This window comes from Salmo trutta, chromosome 10 (genome assembly GCF_901001165.1).
Source record: "Salmo trutta chromosome 10, fSalTru1.1, whole genome shotgun sequence".
Lineage (NCBI taxonomy): Eukaryota > Metazoa > Chordata > Actinopteri > Salmoniformes > Salmonidae > Salmo > Salmo trutta.
The window spans coordinates 7,992,229-8,013,834 of record NC_042966.1 but is presented as its reverse complement, the minus strand read 5'-3'; the positions used below and the strand labels follow the sequence as shown (position 1 = coordinate 8,013,834).

At 43.6% G+C, this 21,606-nt stretch overlaps 1 protein-coding gene across 7 annotated transcripts; it reads left to right on the top strand.

The window, feature by feature from the left end:
• The first annotated feature begins 1,532 nt into the window (after nucleotides 1–1,532).
• On the top strand, nucleotides 1,533–21,468 carry LOC115201030 (autism susceptibility gene 2 protein-like). Of its 7 annotated transcripts, none has more exons than XM_029764234.1 (17): nucleotides 1,533–3,701; nucleotides 6,923–7,102; nucleotides 13,482–13,517; nucleotides 13,643–13,672; nucleotides 13,789–13,837; nucleotides 14,035–14,389; nucleotides 14,592–14,812; nucleotides 15,121–15,440; nucleotides 15,546–15,587; nucleotides 15,746–15,832; nucleotides 15,919–16,002; nucleotides 16,229–16,267; nucleotides 16,742–16,813; nucleotides 17,046–17,199; nucleotides 17,694–17,777; nucleotides 17,877–18,081; nucleotides 18,267–21,468. In XM_029764234.1, the coding sequence occupies exons 1-17, from the start codon at nucleotides 3,393–3,395 to the stop codon at nucleotides 19,837–19,839; spliced, it is 3,840 nt and encodes a 1,279-aa protein (XP_029620094.1). In that variant the 5' UTR covers nucleotides 1,533–3,392; the 3' UTR covers nucleotides 19,840–21,468. The 7 variants fall into 7 exon arrangements, with proteins under 7 accessions (XP_029620094.1, XP_029620096.1, XP_029620099.1 ...); XM_029764236.1 differs by having other exon boundaries at nucleotides 15,734–15,832; nucleotides 15,934–16,002; XM_029764235.1 differs by having other exon boundaries at nucleotides 1,535–3,701; nucleotides 15,136–15,440; nucleotides 15,734–15,832.
• Nucleotides 21,469–21,606: the final 138 nt, after the last annotated feature.

Sequence of the window (21,606 nt, the reverse complement as noted above, 5' to 3'; positions counted from 1 at the left end):
TGTGATTGGCTAACAATATTTAGATCTGTATACAGCGAGATAAGATAACATACCATCCCATGAGTTGTTGAGGGAAAGACAGATTACCTATAGATTGGACATAATCTTTTCTAGGCCATTAGCGATAACATGAAATACACACGCCGTAGGCTACACTATACCTCAGGGTGGCTACATCGGAATGTCGGCTTGCTCGCGAAAAACTGTACATTTCTAACATTTATGGTTGAGATTTAATCAATATAAATATAAACTATAAACCTTATGACTTTTATTAACATGCAGGCGTCACACAGAGGTTAGCCACACGGTGGTACTGCTGCCTAGGTTTATTAGCACGCAGGGTCAAGCAGACATTAGTAAGGTGTTTGTATCATGTCATGTCAGTCAGACATTCAATGTTAGGCTATTGCCGAGGCTTAATTCTGGCACATATCACCCCCTATAGAGGTGGTTTAAACCGTATTCTAATGTGGACTGCTTAATAAAGAACAGTATCAAGGGAAGTGCTTTGTGCATGCTTAGTTCTTGTGTCTCGGGGCCACCCGAGTGGAAATTTTAAATGGAAGTTATGGAACTCCCTCGCGAGGTTCTTTTTATGGGGAAAAGTCCTCAATGAAACTGACGTTAGGCTGAATGTGAATAATTATACATTTGCCTCTGTTGGCCATCCAGTAGCCTATTAATGTATATCTCATTGTGGGCTACCATTTCATACAATAAATATGTTTCAATTACGATATCACTGGAGTCATTGCAAATCAATGTATGCCACTTGTGTAGCCTATGTGGAGCTGGCAAACCAATTTAATAAAGAGCCTATAACTTCAGTTTAATGTTGTTGTAGGCTTGTGTTATTATGCAATTATTAATGGACATCTTTAGTTAATTATATTGGAAATGCTCTATCGCAATTGCCGATCAGTTGTTAGAAAGCATTAGATTGAAGGTAATAGGTGTCAGATTAGGCTACAGGTAAAAGAAAAAAAAAAAAAAACACTGGCTGTTGTTGACAAGCATATTCAGTTCATAATATATATTAATATTGAATTCAGTGATTGAAATTATGACCCCATCCTCAGCCTATACCAGCAGGCTATTGGGAAACACAAGCACTTCTTACCTCTTAATCGCCTCGCTATTCATGTTGAATAAATTCGTTTGTTAATTTGAACTAAGCAAGCTGCTAAATTGTTCAGTTCACATCTTGCCTACATCTTGTCTATCAGGGGCTATTGGCTACCTGTCTTTATCTAAGCAAACCATGGCAAAATTTAATTACAATCATAAACCCAGATTTTTGTCTGTAGCCTATTGAAATGATAAATCAATCTCGCAAATGGGCCATTTGTAGTCTTAACAGTTGGCACATAATAACAGCACAATTGCCAGAAAATAGCATTACATTCGTTTTTTTATGTTCATCAAAGTTTTTCTTGCTCGAGAGCCTCTGTCCAACTTTCAAAACTCAAACTCTCCTGTCGGATTTATCTGTAGTTATGGACATGCGCAAAGGGGATTTATTTACCCCGTGTGCAAATGATCTGGCAAGTTCAATAAAGGCGAATTATCTTTTATCTTGCCACATATTCAAATGACTTTTTTATGTCATGTCATAGCTTGCAATAATTTTTATTTTGAGGAAACTCGAATTTTGCTTCTAAGGTAATTACAAGTTACTATGATATTCCTTCTTAATTGGCTCGATAACGTTATCGGAGAAAACAAATTGTGTAAATATGGCAGCAACTCTCTTGCTGTGATTTGTTTTTAGGCTAGTTTCCAGGCCTTTTGTGTAGGTTTTAAGTGGTCATTTGGCTAGAGATTTTAGCTTGACCTGGCAACCCTGATAGGCGAGGACTCGCTGAAGCGCACAATGCACATTGACAAGGGTTGTCTCACAGATCTTCAATTTTCCTTTTTGTTTCCAAATGAAAGGTCGTTAGAGAATCGTTCTATTTTGTTTGTACTTGAAGACTGGTTACGATATATTTGGTTCAACCGGAAATATCGGCAAATAATTCAACTTCCCCCGACACAAGTGGATTACACTGTTGGCCGCTGAAGGAGTTGTCCTGCCAGGGGCTTGGTCGACACCGTCGTTAATGGAACTCAAGACCGAGGCTTCAGTAGGGCCTAGAATAATTTAGTTTTTAATGGCTGTGGCGCAAAAACAAATTAGTGTAGGGAGAGACATCGATAACACACGAATAGTGGGTGACAAAACAGTCACCATATAACGTCATATTTAGTGTAAAAAAAAGTATTGTGTGTGGATTAGCTAGGTATCTAAATTAGCTCGCTACCCAACTACGGCTAGCTAGCTACGTCTTTCTTTGATAATTCAACCATTCGTATTGGGCCCGTCGTCAGGCTGGAGAAAATGTTCGCTTTACTGTCAGCTCCAGGGTAACAGCTAGTTGTGTATTTTGTGCTAATCAATACTTCGGAAGGTATTTAAATAATGTTTTTGTTTAATATAACGTTGCCTACTCCGTGATAATTAGCTACAATGCGTTTGCAATAAACTGTCTAGATAATTATTTAACTAGCTAGCTAATACTAGCATAATAAAGCACTTGAATACATTTTAACGTTAGCTAGGTAGCAACTACCAAGTGAACATAATTCTTATGTATGGCTAAAGTTGGCTACAAAAACAGGTAATCAAACTGTTTAACTAAAATGCTTGGAATACTTGTGGATGCACTAAATGAGCTAGCTATATAGATGCTTTAAATTGGCAACAAATGATCTTGCTCTGGTGATTTGGCCGTGGCAGGTAGCTAACGTTATCGTTCGTCAGCTAGTTATCATTGGCTAATGTGCGATGTGGCTAGTTAACTAGGTTAGCTAATGTGTCAGCTCGTGCCGAAATTGTAATTAGAACGAGATGGGTGTGTATTTACATTGTAGCAGTACCTCAGTAAATGTAACATTCGTATAAAATAGGCGTTTTTGGTGAATAACTAGCAAGTTAAGTTAGACAGCTAACTAGCGTTAGTCATTTTTATTTACATACGCATATTTGGTGGTTGGCTTGCCAGCTAGCCTTCTTTGAGACTGCGAATTAGCCATGTCTTGACAGCTTAACTTGGATATACTTCTGCTGAGCACACTAGCTAATACCACCAATTCTGGAAATAAAGATTTCATCTTAGTGCATTGACATGACAGTCAAATTTAGCCGAGAGAAAGGCACAGATGCCATCCTGTCCGCAAAAGACACTAGTTAAATAGACTAACGTTACTTTTAACGCCATTTTAAACAGGGGCTCCGGTGTGGGCCTGTGTGGTGGTGTTTAACTTTTGGCTAAGGAAAGTGCCTTCGACTGGGACGGATTTTTAAAAGTGCCTTCGGTCAGACTGGGACTGGTGCTGTGTGTTTTGACATGGAAGGTCCGAGTCAAAGCAGTGGGTTCAGACAGAGCCGACGCTCCCGTTCTCAACGAGACAGAGAGCGGCGCAGGAGAAGAGTAGACCTTGCTGAGCAGCGGGCCACATCGCCCTCCTCGGGCTCGGAAAAGGAGCTTTGCGGGCCAGGATCTGTACTCGGTCCTGGAGGTAGAGAATGTCGACCCGGGTTCGCCGGCCCCAGACACAGGCCTCCTCGACGGAGGAAGCGAGAGTCGGTGTACTGTGAGGAGGACATCATCGATGGCTTCTCAATTGCCAGCTTCAACAGCGTTGAGGCCCTGGAGGTAAGTCTGTGTATTTCCTTATGTGAGCACAATACTCAATACTTCAACTGTATCTAAATAACATTTGTCAATGGTCTCCACAGACGTGAATTGTCCTCCCTCAATCTCTTTACTTTAAACCCCCTAGAGTCGATTTCTGTGGCTCTGCATACATCTAATTAGTATAATAAAAACATTAGCTTAAACTGACAGATTTTAATTGTGAAGATATGTTTTTTTGCATTGGATGCAATCTCAATCGACCGCATCTGCCAATGTTGCACTTCCGCATCTGTGGTGAAGGTTGGCAGAAGTAGTGTGTGTTTGTCAGACCATGAGACATCCCGAAAATTGTTGTCACGAAAACCTATCATGATCCTTCTATGGAAAGATGAGACTCTCAAACCCGATGGTGTTCAAGCAAGTTGGGACTCATCTGAAGTCGGTACAGCCGATCTGCCAAATTCTGTCTGTAGCTTCCGAACAGTTTGGGCTACCGACAATCTACATGTTGGTTGTTTTGCTCTAAGACACTCACAAGACTCACCTGAAGGTCCCCTTACCAGTTTTAAAAAAAATGAATGGAAGTATATATGGAGATTGTTTACTACCAAAATAAGGGGTCAAATTCTTTTTAGACTTTCCTGATCTTATCTCACAGATATAGGACACACTTCAGAACAAACTTCCTAATGGATTTTTTTTTTTTTAAATGATCAGTTTGTCCATGTAGTGAATCTGTTATTCAATGTGTTTGTATGGGCTAATAACAGTTCATCCAAGTGCTTGTAGTCTTAACATTTGGTACATAATAACAGCACAATTGCCAGAAAATAGCCTAACATTCATTTTTTTTTATGTTCATCCAAGTTTTTCTTGCTTAGAGATTTCGAGATCCTCTGTCCAACTTTCAAAACTCAAACTCTCCTGTCGGATATATCTATAGGCACCCCCGGGGTTTGCAGTATATGGCCAATATACCACTGCTAAGGGCTGTATCCAGGCACTCAGCATTGCGTCATGCTTAAGAACAGCCTTTAACCGTGGTATATTGGCCATATACCATACCCCCTTGTGCAAATGATCTGGCGAGTTTAATAAGGGCGAATTATCTTTTCTCTTACCACATATTCAAATGTACTTTTCTACGTCATGTCATAGCTTGCAATAGTAAGGCCAAATTCAAATTATCATAGATAAATGATCCTTGGTATGACCTTACAATAATTCCATATATAGTGCATTCGGATCCCTTGACTTTTTCCACATGTTGTTACGTTATATCCTTATTCTAAAATTGATGAATGTCTTTTTTTTTATCAATCTACACACAATACCACAATGACAAAGTGAAAACAGTTTTTTACATTTTTGCAAATGTGTAAAAAATGTTTTTATTTACTTAAGTATCCAGACCCTTTGCTATGAGACTCGAAATTAAGCTCAGGTGCATCCTGTTTCCATTGATCATCCTTGAACCACCAAGACTCTTCCTAGAGCTGGCCGCCCAGCCAAACTGAGCAATCGGGGAAGAAAGGCCTTGGTCAGGGAGGTAGGTGACCAAGAACCTGATGGTCACTCTGACAGAGTTCTTCTGTGGAGATGGGAGGACCTTCCAGAAGGATAACCATCTCTGCAGCACTCCACCAATCAGGCCTTTATGGTAGAGTTTCCAGGTAGAAGGCACTCCTCAGTAAAATGCACATGACACCCCGCTTGGAATTTGCCAAAAGGTAGCTAAAGACTTTGACCATGAGAAACCAGATTCTTTTGTCTGATGAAACCAAGATTAAACTCTTCGGCCTGAATGCCAAGCGTCACGTCTGGAGGAAGCCAGGTACCGCTCATCACCTGGCCAATACCATCCCTACAGTGAAGCGTGGTGGCAGCAGCATGCTGTGGGGATGTTTTTCAGCAGCAGGGACTGTGAGACCAGTCAGGATCTGGGGAAAGATGAACGGCGCAAAGTATAGAGGTCCTTGATGAAAACCTGCTCCAGAGCGCTCAGGACATCAGACTGAGGCGAAGGTTCACCTTCCAACAGGACAACAACCCTAAGCACACAGGCAAGACTATGCAGAAGTGGCTTCGAGACAAGTCTCTGAATGTCCTTGAGTGGCCCAGCCAGAGCTTGGACTTTAACAGAGCTTGAGAGGATCTGCAGAGAAGAACAGGAGAAACTCCCCAAATACAGGTGTGCCAAGCTTGTAGCAGCATACCCAAGAAGACTCGAGGCAGTAATCGCTGCCAAAGGTGCTTCAACAAAGTACTGAGTACTTGTAAATGTAAAATGTACTGAGTAAAGGGTCTGAATACTTATGTAAATGTATTATTTACATTTTTTATAAATTTGCAATAATGTCTCCACCTGTTTTTTCTTTGTCGTTATGGGGTATTGTGAGTAGATTGCGGGAAATACATTTTAGAATAAGGCTGTAACATAACAAAATGTGTAAAAAGTCAAGGGGTCTGAATACTTTCCGATTGCACTGTAGCTTAGACTGTAGGGGCTTAAAAGAACAAGTCCCACCTTGGAACTATTTTGGTTATATCCTCACACCTCCAGGTGTGAATCAGTTGTGGATTGAGATTCCAAAAATTCACAGTTCATTTACACCTTGTACACTTAGGTGAAGCAATCCAATCATCAACCACAATGAAAGAAATCAGACACAATGATCTTCTATGATGCGTTTCTTAACAACCTTAATTATTTGTGTACCAAGCACCTGGTGTCGATTACAAATAGCCTATGTTTATTAATCTGCTCGTCATTAGACCAACAATCCCTGTTGAAATGAAACGCCACACAATCCAGAATTTCAGGATTAGAATTTGATATAGCATGCTCTGAGGAGTGCAATGGCACCAATCCAGTACCCATGCACTGACCCATATGTCGACAGATCCTTCAAAGTGGAGTTTCTAAAACATGCAATGTCATTGTAACAGGAACTTATTTACCAATCTGAGTCATCAGTAGGTTCCCTTACCAGTTAGGCATCACTGACTGCTATTCATTTCCCCCAAAACATTTCTCAGTCAAGGTTTCCTCTTTTTTTTTTTTTTTTTTTTTTTGTGTCAATTTCAGTGGTAGGAAGGTCCTTGGCAGTTGTCAAGGCAGAACATGGGCAGCGAAAACCTGTCTGGGAAATGTTGGGAAATCAACACACTGTCATCGTTTCAGTGAACCTAATTGTTTTGTACTGCTTGTTTAACACTGGGATGCATCTTCTCTCCAGATGGACTGCTCCATGAAGCCTACCCAGCGTGCCGCCATGCTCATGGGAAGGGGGAGCAAGAGGAAGAGGGGCCCGGAGGAGAATGGTAAAAGGCCCCTCTCAGGGCCCGAGGAAGGGGCCCCACCTAGCGTCTCCCGCAGCTGTTGGAATAGAAATAAGTGGAGAAAGATTGAGGTAAAGGTGCGTCGCATGAGATACACAGGTGTTGTATGTAGTTGTCATCTCACATTTGGGTTTGAAAGTAGCTTATTCAAACGCAGCATTTGCATGCCTGGTCTGGATCCTGTTGGTCTTGTTTGTGGGAACTAGCTGGCCTAGCTCAAATATTCAGACTGTGAAGTCATAAACTTGAAATGGCCTACAGGCCTAGTGAGAGCACTAGCTGGCTACACACACCTGTTGTCACTAGTAAGTGTTACTCTTCAACATCTTTTTAGCACCCTGTCGGCTGAGCATGTGATGAATCGATGGGGATGTATTAACTCAGTCAGACAGACATGAGGATAATTTCAAGTTGCTAAATACCGTGTCGCTGGGTAAGCTATATCTAGAGTACTGCTCTTTGACACCAGATTTTCAGGTGGTGTGCATCCCAACCTAGTGACCGTTAGCCTACACAGCAAGTATAATTTGGAAATTCAAGGGTGCTGTCAACTATTTTAGTACTGAAATTAGTGATGTGACTTATTTGACCGATAACCAATATTTTCCTTGCCCAAAAAAACGATACCGATATTTAAAATGTTAGGTCCCTTTTAAGCATTCTAGTACAGATAAATACTTAAAACACACATGGACGCAGCGGTCTAAGGCACTGCATCTCAGCGCAAGAGGCGTCACTACAGTCCCTGGTTTGAATCAAGGCTGTATCACATCCGGCCGTGATTTGGAGAGCAATAGGGTGGCGCGCAATTGGCACAGCTTCGTCCGGGTTTGTCTGGAGTAGGCTGTAATTGTAAATACCGTCATTGTAAATAAAAATTTCTTAACGGACTTGCCTACTTAAATAAAGGTTACACACACCACACTGACCAAAAAGTTATTTTGTTGGCATTTACATATGTCCCCATTACCAGTAAAATATATTCAAAACCTATTTCTTTCACTTACTTGCTGTGCTGTTTCATTGTCCATTTGTTCAGTCGTTTCATTCGCAACCAGGATTTCTATGGAACGATGTTTGGGTCTTTGTGTGTCAAAAAAGATGCACGTCAAATAACACTATTTGACGTGTTAAATAACACTATTTGATGTGTCAAATAAGTTTGTCGACCAATCAGGACCTGAATATGATTGCACGTCACATAATAATTTAATGCTTTCATACATTTTTTACGTAGTTATTACACATTGATTACACTATCACTCGTATTTCATATGTCACAACGATTCATTGATATGTATGCTATGATGCTGGTAAAGTTGTCTCGCGCACCTACAGTGCTGGTCATAAAAAAGCTAGCTAGCTCATGGATGCAAACAATGTTCTTCCCCAAAAACATAGCAAAACGACATCTGTTTCAGTAGCTATAGCTAGCTAACTCTATAGCTAGGTGTCTTCTAAAATAACCCTAGTTTAGAAGACAGTTCTTATTTGATTAATGGTGGTCGGACCCATCTATGTGAAGCTAGCCACAATAAGGATTAGCCACAATAGTGGACTTTGCGGTTAGCCTTCAAAATAACAAAGTATGTCATTGACAGTGATGCAAATGAATACAAATGGTAGAATTATGCCATAATTGAATAGATCATGCTAAATGAGGTTGGAATGTTATATAAAGTCAACAAAGATAATAATTTGTTAATTTGACATCTGTTGAAATCACACTGTATTATGCTTTAGAATGGCTTTGGGGGCATACTTATTTCACTGTACAGCCTTACCTATTGATTGTGGATCAATGGCATGGGGTATCGTCTACTCAGTGACACTCGGAGAGCATTAGCGTCGTAGCTCTTATTGCGGGACTCTGAAACAACTGTGAATTGAGCCACATTTATTGTCAACCTGAGGAAAAACAATACTGCGTGGATGTTTTGGAGTCTGATAACTCTGAGGGCTTTGGGGAAAAAATATTTTGCGTATTGAGTAGAGGTCGACTGATTTTTCAGATTTTAATTTTTTTTTTAAACACCGATACCGATTTATTGGAGGACCAAAAAAAGAAGATACTGATTAATCGGACAATTTTTATGTGTGTGTGTAATAATGACAATACCAACAATACTGAATGAACACTTTTTAAATTTTAATTTAATACAGAAAAAAATCTATTTAGTCTCGCATAATTAATGAAACATGTTCAATTTGGTTTAAATAATGCAAAAACACAGTGTTGGAGACGAAAGTAAAAGTGCAATATGTGCCATGTGAAAAAGCTAACGTTTAAGTTCCTTGCTCAGAACATGAGAACATATGAAATCTGGTGGTTCCTTTTAACATGAGTCTTCAATATTCCCAGTTAAGAAGTTTTAGGTTGTAGTTAATATAGACATTATGCCGCGTCGACTATTTCATATACCTTTGACTATTAGATGTTCATATAGGCACTTTGGTATTGCCAGCCTAATCTCGGGAGTTGATAGGCTTGAAGTCATAAACATCGCTGTGCATCAAGCATTGTTATGAGCTGCTGGCAAACGCAGTAAAGTGCTATTTGAATGAATGCTTCCAAGCCTGCTGCTGCCTACCACCGCTCAGTCAGACTGCTCTATCAAATATCAAACCATAGACTTAATTATAATATAATAAACACACAGAAATACGAGCCTTTGGTAATTTATATGGTAAAATCAGGAAACTATCATTTTGAGAACAAAACGTTATTCTTTCAGTGAAATACGGAACTGTTCCGTATTTTATCGAACGGGTGGCAAATTAATTACGGTCTTTGTTAGACTTAATTATAATATAATAAACACACAGAAATACGAGCCTTTGGTAATTTATATGGTAAAATCAGGAAACTATCATTTTGAGAACAAAACGTTATTCTTTCAGTGAAATACGGAACTGTTCCGTATTTTATCGAACGGGTGGCAAATTAATTACGGTCTTTGTTAGGAAGAAATTATGTTCTCAAATGATCCAGGCGGCCCAAACTGCTGCATATACCCTGACTCTGCTTGCACTGAACGCAAGAGAAGTTACTTTCTCTAGTTAATATTGCCTGCTAACATGCATTTCTTTTAACTAAATATGCAGGTAAAAAAATATATACTTTTGTGTATTGATTTTAAGAAAGGCATTGATGTTTATGGTTAGCTACATTTGTGCAACGATTGTGCTTTTTTCACGAATGCGCTTTTGTTAAATCATCACCCGTTTGGCGAAGTTGAAGTAGGCTGTGATTTGATGATAAATTAACAGGCACCGTATTGATTATTTGCAATGCAGGACAAGCTAGTTAACCTAGTAATATCATCAACCATGTGTCGTTAACTAGTGATTATGTGATTGATTGTTTTTTCTAAGATAAGTTTAATATTTTCTAGTAACTTACCTTGGCTCCTTGCAGCCACAAGTCCTTTTGATGCTGCACTCGCGTAACAGGTGGTCAGCCTGCACCGCAGTCTCCTCATGGATTGCAATGTAATCGCCCATAATTGGCATCCAAAAAGGACGATTACCGACTATGAAAACTTGAAATCGGCCATGCTGATTAATCGTTCAACCTCTAGTATTGAGTAGACTGATACCCTATTTCATTGATCCCCAATCCTTAGGTAAAGCTGTACAGTGCAATATGAATGTCAATACACACAATAGGCTGACTGGGGAGGTGATGTCACAGTCCCCTGATAAGAGCTATAACGCTAATATTTTCGGATACTCTTCACGGTTGTGTTCTGTGGGTGTCACCAAGTAGACTGATACCCCATATCAATGCTTCACATTCCAACCTTGTTTAACATCATCTAGTCTAAATATGGCATGATTCCACCAATTGTAACCTTCTGCGTCACTTTCAAATAGGTACTTTTTTGAAGGCAAACTGCAAATTCCACTATTGTGCCTAATCCTTTTTGTGGCTAGCTTCAGAACACATAACCCGGTCCGGTCGTGCCTCACTAGCCAGATGAAGCTAGCTGACAGCTTATAACGTTAGCTTTGGTCAACCTGGTTAAGTAGTTGGCTAGCTATTTATTTTCATGAACTGAAGTTCAATTTCAATAGGTGAACAACAAGTGGCTACCTAGCTAATACTTACTCACAAGGATTCCTAAATCATTGCTAAGAATAATGAAAATGACTGCAGTTTCTACTGGTCATTGTTTTCAGGCTGGTAATATTGGTGTTAGCTAGGTACCAAGCTAAAGCTAGCTAGCTACACCAGAAGTTGCGGTCAAACAAATAATGCTTGATTACCAACGTAGTATTGTAAACACATCGTTTGTGGCCGGTATTTGCAGACTTTTTTTGTACAGCTTTGACAGTGCTACTGATAGTAGTGGTGGCGCTTGGCTTGCACGTGCAAATTGAGAACACACAACATTCTATAATAGAACTGTTATTTGACATATCAAATTAAAAGCGTATTTAACGCGTCAAATAGTGTTATTGTCAAATAGTGTTATTTGACGTGTATCTTTTTTGACACGCGAATACCCAAACGGCGTTTCGTAGTATGTCGTGAAGGTAATAGCAGTGACACTATTACTCTAACGCTGGTAGGGCAACATCTGAAAAATAGTGCACTTGGTAGTTGCGACCAGTTGCGAAAGCCAACATCACCCACAACAGAGAACGGTTGATTGTCAAGGGCAATGAATTCCATTATTTTGGCGTTAATGGATTTTGCCTTTTGATTTGTCACGCTTAAATGTTCTTACTCTCTCGAATGACTGCTCAACTTGTTGACTGCTTGATCCACACAGCAGACATTGTGGGCTAGGTTAGGAATGCTGTGTTGCACGTGTAGCGTAACATTTTACGTGGCGTCATTACGTCATGTACCTATGCTATATAGTTATGCACGTCAGCTTTGACATTGGTTTTGTGCATCAGCGTTAAACTAGACATCGGGCCGATACCGATGTTGGCATTTTTAGCTAATATCGGCCGATTCCGATATGTAAACCAATTTATTTTATATATATAAAAAAATTATTTTTTATATTGTGCATCCCTACTATGTACGTAGGGCAGCAGTCTCTAAGGTTCAGGGCAGGCTACCGGGTGGAGGCTGGCTAGTGGTGACTGTTTAACAGTCTGATGGCCTGGAGATTGAAGCTTCCAGGACCCAGTTGCACAGGGAGGGGTACAGACCCAGGGCCCTGAGCTTAGTGATGAGCTTGGAGGGCACTGGTGTTTAAGTCTGCTGTAGTCAATGAACAGCATTCTTACATAGGTATTTATCTTGTCCAGGTGGGATAGGGCAGTGCCGTGGCGGCGTCCGTGGATCTGTTGGGGCGATATGCGAATTGTAGTGGGTCTAGGATGTCAAGTTGGCGGTGATATGGTTCTTAACTTGCCTCTCAAAGCACTTCATGATGACAGAAGTGTGTGCTTTGGGGCAATAGTAATTTAGCTAAATTACCTTTGTTCCTGTACCCAGGAAAGCAATGGTGTGCATCTTGAAGCAAGTTGGGACAACAGACTGGGATATGGAGAGATTGAGTATGTCCGTAAACACTCCAGCCAGCTGGTCTGCACATGCTCTGAGAACGCGACTTGGGATGCCGTCTTGACTGGCAGCCTTGCGAGGGTTAACATGCTTAAATTACTTACTCACGTTGGCCACGAAGAACGAGAGCAAACAGTCCTTGTGATCGCCTGGAGCCTGTGTCGGCGGCTCAATGTTTTGTTCGAAACAGGCAAAGGTCTTTAGTTCATCCTGGAGCAAAGCGTTGTGGCTGGCTTTCCTTTTATAATTTGTGATTGGCTGTAGTCCTTGCCACATACAACTCGTGTCTGAGCTGTTGAATTGTGACTCCACTTTGTCCCTGTACTGTCGTTTTGCCTCCGATTGCCTTACGGAGGTCGTAACTGGTCTGTTTGTACACGTCCGTGTTCCCAATCACCTTGCCATGGTTAAATGCGGTGGTTCGCGCTTTCAGTTTTGCGCAAATGGGGTTTTTGGTTTGGATAAGTTCTAATCATCAGTGGGAACAACATCCTCTATGCACTTCCTGACGAACCTAATCACAGAGTGAGTGTATACGTTGATACTGTTCTCAGAGGCCACCAGGAACATTTCCCAGTTCATGTGATCAAAACAATGTTAAAGCATAGATTCTAATTGGTCAGACCAACGTTGAACAGTCCTTACCACGGGAGCTTCCTGTTTTAAGTTTCTGCCTATAGGTGGGGACGAGCAGAATTATCTGATTTGCCGAAGGGAGGTTCTTGTAGCCGTCCTGGAAGGGAGAGTAGCAATGATCCATGGTCCGTGTTGCGCATGTAGCATAGGAGATGTGTTGATTAGTTTTGGTTGCATTATCCTCGGATTTCCTTTAATAAAAGTCCCCAGCTACAATAAATGCGGCCTCCAATACTTTTGCACGGTACTGTGTGTTCACCAATCTTACATATTAACTGTTATAATTCTTTTAGGGTGGGGGCATCCTCTTCTTGGAGACTGGCTACATCGTAAGTTTCTTTATACTTCTATCGATTACAATACATAAGATGACCATAGAATACAGCTGCGTCCTATAATTGTAGCTTATGAATGTTGTGGCACACCTAAATGTTGCTTTTTATGTTATTTTTAGTGTGACACAGAGAGCGAGTCGGCAGATAAGGTGGGTACTGTTTGCATCAAACCGCATACAATTATGATTGTTGGAAGAGCAGTGTTTTTCCTGCTCATTATTGGGTTTAGATTTATTTGTGTTTTCCTCTCATCTCATCCCCCTAGGCCTCCGACAGTGACATGGGGCCAATATTCATTGTCAGCACCAGGAAAGGTAAAATGCAGTTCTCTTCTTACCATATCTGTATGCCTTTGCTTTATAAATATGCTCTCGTCATTTGGCGTTTAAAAAAAAAAAAAAAAATGTAATCCCAGTATGCACTTATTTCAAAATATGCGGTGTCCTTTCTTAGAACTGTTTTTTTTTTTCTTCACGTTTTTGTTTAAGTGCAGTTCTTTCTCGCCCTGTAGTTTTGGAACCTATCCCTGTGAGCATGGCCTCTATGGGCAAAGGCTGCCCTGCACTTCCGCTGCCAGGCCGCTGTGGCCTCTCCCGGCTGGCGGTCACCCCGCGCGTCTCTGGCCTGGAGCGCAGCCAGGAGAGGAGTCTGGAGCCGCCTTACCCCGAGCCCCTTTCTACCTCACCCTCCTCCTCCTGCCTGCCGTCCCTCTCCCCGGGCATGGTCGCACGGCCCGGACAGCTCAACGGCAGCAGCGATGGCCTTCGCCACAGCGCCCACCCCAGCCCGCCGCACTCCAAACACAAGTCCTTCCTCACCTTCCCCGGGCGACACCCATCCATCTACAGCATGGGCATCAACAACAGGTCAGTCACTGCCAGATCTGCCTAATAGTCAGCATTACTACTGCAGTAACAATACTACTTCTTCCACTTTTATAAAATAACTGACAACTTTTTTTTACTTGCCTGGTTAAATAAAGGAAAAAATTAAAAATCAAGACTGCTGACGCAAGCACCCATTTTCTTAAGAAAATATATTTTCTAGTCAACTTTTCTCTCTCCTTAGGAACGGTACATCAGTCAAGCCCCCATCCTCTTCTGCTGCTTCTTCCTCGTTGTCTATGCGACCCCCAACTCCCTCTTCCAGTATGTCGATGTCCCTAATTAGAGGTCCAGGGTCATCAGTATCTCTGCGCCCACCTTCACGTGCTGGCTCTGGGGCCATGTTCACCCCCTCCCCTGGGCTTCCCCCTCCACCTCCTCTCCTCACTTCCCACTCAGGAGCAGGTACTGTACAATTGGCACCAATGTGTAATGCTATTCACCTTTTTTCACAGCCTCAGTCAGACCTTCAACCATAATGCCAATTTGTAAGTCGCTCTGGATAAGAGCGTCTGCTAAATGACTTAAATGTAATGTAAATGTAATAATTGCAAATCTGTGTGTTTGTATTTACCAATCAGGTCTACTACTAGCTTCATTTGGGTTCTTGGACAGCCTACTGTCACAGTGTTGTAAAATGTAGTTATCTGGGCTCCATATCCACCTATTTAAAATGTATTCTCCATTCCTCTCCATCTGTCCCACTACTGCAGACCAGGACCTGCTGCGCCAGGACCTGCTGCGCCAGGGCCTGAACTCTCACTTCCTGGCCTCGCAGGATCGCGAGGGCCGCCGCAGCGTACCTGGGGCTGAGCTCAATGGTGGCGGGCCAGGCCGCTCTACTCCCGGTGGTCCATCGGGGGCCAGCCCCAGCTCCGGCTCCTCAGGCCGCTCTTCCCAGGCCCAGCCCGGAATTCAGCCCCTGGCCTTCCAGTTCCACCAGCACAACCACCAGCACCAGCATACACATACGCACCAACATTTCACCCCCTTCCTGCACCCCACACCTTCCGCACCACCGCCTCAGCACCTGGTAAGCGATTACATTCTACCCTATCAAATTGGGTTTCACAGAGCAGCTTCTGCTTTGAAATGCCAGTGTTGTGAATTTGTCATTAACCGCTTTTTGTGTTTTTAGTTTGAGAAATATGGCAAGCTGGAGGGGTTCTACAGAAACACTGTGAGTTTACGTTTACATGCTCCAGAATTGGTTTGGTTATACGTTGCTGTGGTGGTTGTTGAGATGAATGTGGTAGGACTTAGGCAGAATGGGGTCTGGGGAGTGTAGTTTTAACCAGCCTCTGCTTGTGTGTGTGGCTGATTTAGTTCTTCCCACAGTACCCTCCTCCCCCAGTGCCAGGCATCCAGCCCGTGCTTCCTCCCAATGGGCCCTTCAGCTCTCTGCAAGGAGCCTTCCAGCCTAAGGTGAGTGGAGCTTTAGCTACATAAGTCAATGGATGATATGTCATGTAGTGTCTGGATGACAAACTGTTTCCTGTGTTTTGATGCAGCCCCTTGTCCCCCAGGGAACAAGTCCTGAGATTACAGCTCGACTGGGGGTTGTGCCTCACCATTTGCAGCCCAAAGACCCCAGGGTAAGATGCGCAGTATAAAATGGCCATTTTGGAATATATGATGACTGGTTACAACTGAAGCTTGTAGTCTAGGATTGAGCTGGTATCGATGGACAATGCACATGCCTCTAAAGGCATTATGTGCAAAGACTTGGGCCTAGTAGTCAGTGCAGGAAGGTGTGAATAACAAATAGTAAAAAGAGTGGACAATCTTAACAAACATGGTTTACTATTCTTTTTTTTTTAGCTAACTGATCCATTTGGGACATCGTTGAAAGTCAGTAATGTAAGCAAAGCCAGATGCTTCATCAACACTTGAATACTTCATTTTTGAAAGTATTATGATACTGTACCGTTTTTTTTTTTTTCTTGCTCACTTTTGGTCATGACTGCTACATTTTAAAACTATTTGACTAAACGCCCTTGCACACCGTCTCTGATTTCTTCCAACTTTTGGCACACCACCTGTGAAACTCCCTGCAACTTTCCATCATTACTCATCTCAGAATCAGAAGTTTAAAAAAAATGTTTTATTCGTCCAGGAAAAATAAACCGAGCCATAATATATTGTTTTATTACTGACGCTTGCCTTACTAAATTGTACCCCCCCCCCACCATTCTCATGTTGATGCCGTGCCAGATGAACATTTCATATGGCAGATATTGACACCATCGCATCTGACTCTGTGTGCAAAGGCCTTGAGTCTTACTGCAAGCAAAACAGGGTCACCGAGTCAATCATGTGTTTTTGTCTACACAGAAACCAGGGAAGTGGTGTGCTATGCATGTACGTGTGGCGTGGATGATTCTGAGACATCAGAAGAAAGTGAAGGTGGGACTTTTTATTTTATTTTTTACTACAATTCAATCTGATCCTATCAATTGTGTTTTTTTTTTATCAAATAAGTAGAAAGTATTTCTGATTTAATTTGACCACTGAAGCATCTCAAACATTATCAGATGTGATCGACTCATCCCCCAAAAATAATAGATACTGGTCAAGTTGTCCATGTTTATTGAAAAAGCTATGGTCATTGCATTGACTGACCACTGTCCTCTCTCAGCTGATGCAGGCTGATCCGCACAAGCTGGACTTCCGTAACGAGATGCTGGCTCGTCTTCCGGGGGCCGGGGGCCTGGGCACACTGGGGCCCATTGGCGGTGGCCTCCCCTCTGCCCACGACCTTAACCGACCTGCCAGCCTCTTTACAGCCACTGGTGGGTGCTTGTTTTGTGTAGCAAGATATGTTTGAAGAAAAGGTGCTGCAATTGTATTCACCATAAGGATAAAACTATGGGCTTTTTAAAAACCTCAGGCACAGAGGAAAGATTCCTTGACATTGCAAATAGTAAATTATTTATAAATTTTTTTTAGTCTCATTTTGTCTCCATCAACGCCCCACCTCTTTCCTCACTCCAACTGCGTTCTTGGGTAAACGACTGCTTCAAAGGGCGCATCTGTACCACTTGCACCCTCAGTAAACACTTCTCATTTTAATTCACCCACTCAAGGAACTGATTTGCCTACTCACAGGTCACTAAAACACCTTATTAGCCTAGATATTACATTTAAAGTGTACTAACTCTTCAGCATGAGACTCTAATAGGCCCCAGTGAGTCTAAACACTAGTAGTGAATATTGCCAGAGGTCTAATGCTGTAAGGCTTGTGTCCGCGCATCAGTCCTGATGTTTATATGCTTATGTGTGGCAGATCCGTACGGCCGCTCACCTCCGTTCACCCCTCTCGGAGCCCTAGGCTCTGGTGCCTTTGGGGGACTGGGCAGCCCTACGCTCGGTGAGTCACCATTTCTCTTCCTCAAAAAAGAAGCATAGTTTGTCTTTACTCCGTTGTCCTTACTCTCCACTAAAATGACTAACTTTATTCTGTCTCCAGCTAACAGCTCGGTGTTTGGCCACAAGGAGCCTCCTGCCGTTGGGGGCTTACCCAACCCTCATGACCCCTGGAACCAACTGCATGGTGGGCCTCCCCCCTTGGCTGGCCCCAGTTGGGCCAAGGGGGCTGAGAAGAGGGACGAGCGGGACACGGGGAAGGACATGGAGAGGAGAGACATTATTCACATCAAAGATGAGAAAGACAGGTGAGACGCAACAGCCTCGACTCTAGATTATCGACTTAGTTCCTAAATATGCTGTTTGAACTCTGACTTATCTTTCTTTATTATTTTTCTGTCTGATTCAGTTACTCTTAACAAATTCAATACTGGAATTGATGTGAGTGCTGAATTTGCATACCTCTCCCCAACCTTCCTCTATCTTTTTTCAGAGACAATATGCTATATGGTCGTCAACCTGTGCGGATGTCTCCAGTGGCCCCGGCCCTCACTCTCCAGCAGCACCGCAGCAGCACCCCTGTCTCCCACATCAACGGGCACGGGGGCCCTCTGGGAGGCCCCGGCGGTCTCACTGAGGATCTGACACGCAGAGATAGAGACAAAAGACTGCTCCTCTCAGTCTCTTCCAGGCCACCTCCTCTAGGCCCTTCATCCTCAGCAGCTGCAACAGACAGAGACAGACCTCGCTCCTCCTCTTCCTCTGTGCTGACGACTCCCCCGCCCTCTGGACCCGGCGCCCCCTCCCCCTTGGATCTGTACCCCCGTCAGCAGCCCGCAGCACTGCACGGCCTCCACAGCGAACCCTCTCACTCATCACAGAGAGAGGGAGGCCCCCTTGCCTCATCCTGTTCCTCAGCCACGGTCACCTCTCTGTCCCAGGGCAAGAAGCCTGACCGAACCAACACCCCGGTGCCCAAGCCTCCCCCCCTCTTTCCCCCAGTCAAGGTCAAGGAGGAAAGGAAGGAGGAACCAGAGCTCGTGCCAATCTCCTTGCCGCCGCCTCTGCCCCCCAGCCACAACTACGACAGGCCCAACAGCCGCCCTCACCACCACCGCTCCGCCACACCCTCTTCTCTCTCTCTGACTTCCACGCCCGGGGTGCCCCTACCTCCTCCCACCCCGCACAACCCTCACCATCACCTCTCCCTCCTGGAGCGCTCTCGAGCGCAGGCTGCCATTGAGGCCTACCTGGGGAGCACACAAGGGGGTGGGGGGATAGTAGTGGGTCCAGGGGGGGAGAGGTTCTCCACCCACCCTCATGGCCCACCCCAGGGGCACGGCCAGCACCCCCACAGCTTCCAATGGGACCCATGGAGGGAGCTGGCTGCCCAACAACAGCAGCAGCAGCAACGCCGAGAGGCCATGGCCCTGCGTTCGGACCCCCACCTGGCCCGGCTGCTCCAGGCCCAGCACGCCCAGCGCTTCCTGGAGGCCGAGAGGGCGGCAGCCTTGGCAGCAGCTGTGGCTGCCAACAACCCTCACCACCACCCTCCTACCTCTACCTCCTCGGTCCGCCAGGAGTTTGGCCTGATGGCCCACCACTTTGACCGCCCTCCTCAGCTGGGGCCCCCAGGTGGCGGCCTCATGGATGAGCAGCAGCGCGCCCAGATCCTAAGGGAAGACTTTGAAAGGGCACGCTACTTCGGGATGCACGCTCACCCGCACCTCTCGGGGTCCCACCACCCACCGGGTTCTCACGCAGCCCACCTGGAGCAGCTGCACGCCGGGATGCTCTCCCACTCACATCTCCATCAGCCTGGAGCATCCAACTCCTCGCCCCACCACCCCGGCCTCTACTCCCGCCTGGGGCCTCTCCACACTCACCACGTGCCCAATGGCATCCTGGCCAAGACCCCTGCTGGCCTGGTGGGGGCACTGTCCGTAGGCGCCCCCCCTCCGCTCATTCCATCTGTGACAAGCAGGTCTTCCACCCCGACCCGTAGACTGGGTGGGCCAGGGGACTTGGCACTGTACAGCTCTCACAAAGAAGGCGAGTCCAGATAGTACAGGAACACACCAGAGGAGTAGTAAGGAAATGTCAGGATTACTGTGCTGCTCTCACTGTTTCCTGTAAGAAGGAACACCCTTTAGGAACTACAACACACAGCTTACTCAGGCTCTAGACCAATCACGGTCTCAACACCCCCAAATGGTGTTGCTGGTTGATTGGGTCGAAGGCGGTGAAGGGATACAGAGATTTGTCAGGGCGACTCAGTACATTTATCCACAATGGTTCTATCAGTGCAATTTTAAGGTACATGGTTTATGTGCATCCTGGTGTGTTATTATTTTAAGATTAGTTTTTTTCCATATGAGAGATATATACAATAATGATAGCTGTATGAAGAGGCAGAGGCTTTTCCAATCGAATATGATCAGGTTTGACGCAAGCTTTTTCAGGTTGGATAAGATGAACTCCCTAGAGAGATGTGCATATTTTGTACATGTGAATGGTTCATCCTTCTCTTGTTCTAAGTAATGAGATCTATAAATCCCTTTGCATAAATCAAACATGTTGGGCTGTTTTCTGGATGAGAGCTGAAGAATTATGGTAGTACATATAGCGCTGGGACGATACCAAGGGGCAAAATATTTTTCCATGGCCAAAATTAAAACACACGGCAGACCAAACTCTTTAATTTTTTGACTCTGGATAACAACAATGTTTGTTTCCAACATTTAGGGCTATTTGTCTAAAGAAGTTTAATCCGCTTCGTGTTTTCTTGCCACGATACTAACAAGTATCGTGACACTGGTATCGTCCTGGCCCTAATAGTGTATTTCTATGGTTTTCTTTTTTGTGTTCTCTGTTATTGTGAAAAGACTGTAGATTACAGATGAAACTTCTGAAGATTCTAAATCGATAAAGAACCATACACTTCTGTACTTCGGTTCTCCGCTCCTCCCAAAAAATGACCTTTCTCCTCTCAACTTCACCACTCCTCTGTGCTCTATGAACCTCTGTTCCAGCTCTTGTATTTAAAAGAATGATGTTATGAACTGTGCGGCCACGGTGGACAATGTCTAAAACTGAAACTTTCCCATTCACCTTTCTGACTCGACATTATGAGCAGGACCTGTAGTCTAGTGAAATTGCCTTTGTAATTATTAACATTAATTATCTTCTATAATGATAAAAAATATATTCACTGTTTTTTTGTTATTTGTCATTGTTATCAGGTATCACGAATGCACTCCCCTGTTAGTAACAAATTAAAGTTGTTCCAGATCAGGCAGTAAAAGTTTTGTATGACTGAGAAAGGAAATGCTTGTGAACGTGAGTAAGACGCAACCATAAAAACCTCTGGCCTCTTCATGGATCAGATCTTTGAATACATGATGAATACACTGAGAGGGAGCTTTGTGTTTGTGTCGCATCACATTTTGGACTATAAACGCCTGCCGGCAAGTCATTTTCACAGGGATGTTCCATGAACAGATAAATTATGTACGTGGAAGAATGGGACATCTACTGGACGATTGAGAAAGGAATCAGTAGACTTGTGCATACTACACATGACTGGACTGAGAGGAGGAAAATACATTTGGGTCGATTATTTTGAAGACCATTTTATACCTTTCAAACCCCTTCTAGAGACTACAAAGATGAGTTATTAAATGAATTGTTGGTTACTTGATTGTGTGGGTCTTGTTTGTTTTGGTGCCTAAAAGAGTTCAGCCACTTTAAAGGGATTTTTTTATTTATTTAACGAGGTAAGTCAGTTAAGAACAAATTCTTATTTACAGTGACGGCCTAGGAACAGTGGGTTA

Excerpts from the sequence above, each read along its gene's own strand:
- LOC115201030 (XM_029764232.1), top strand. The coding sequence starts at position 3,393 with ATGGAAGGTCCGAGTCAAAGCAGTGGGTTCAGACAGAGCCGACGCTCC. Across the intron at positions 7,103-13,481 it reads GGAGAAAGATTGAGGTAAAG|GGTGGGGGCATCCTCTTCTT; the intron begins GTGCGTCGCATG and ends TAATTCTTTTAG. Across the intron at positions 14,390-14,591 it reads AGCATGGGCATCAACAACAG|GAACGGTACATCAGTCAAGC; the intron begins GTCAGTCACTGC and ends CTCTCTCCTTAG.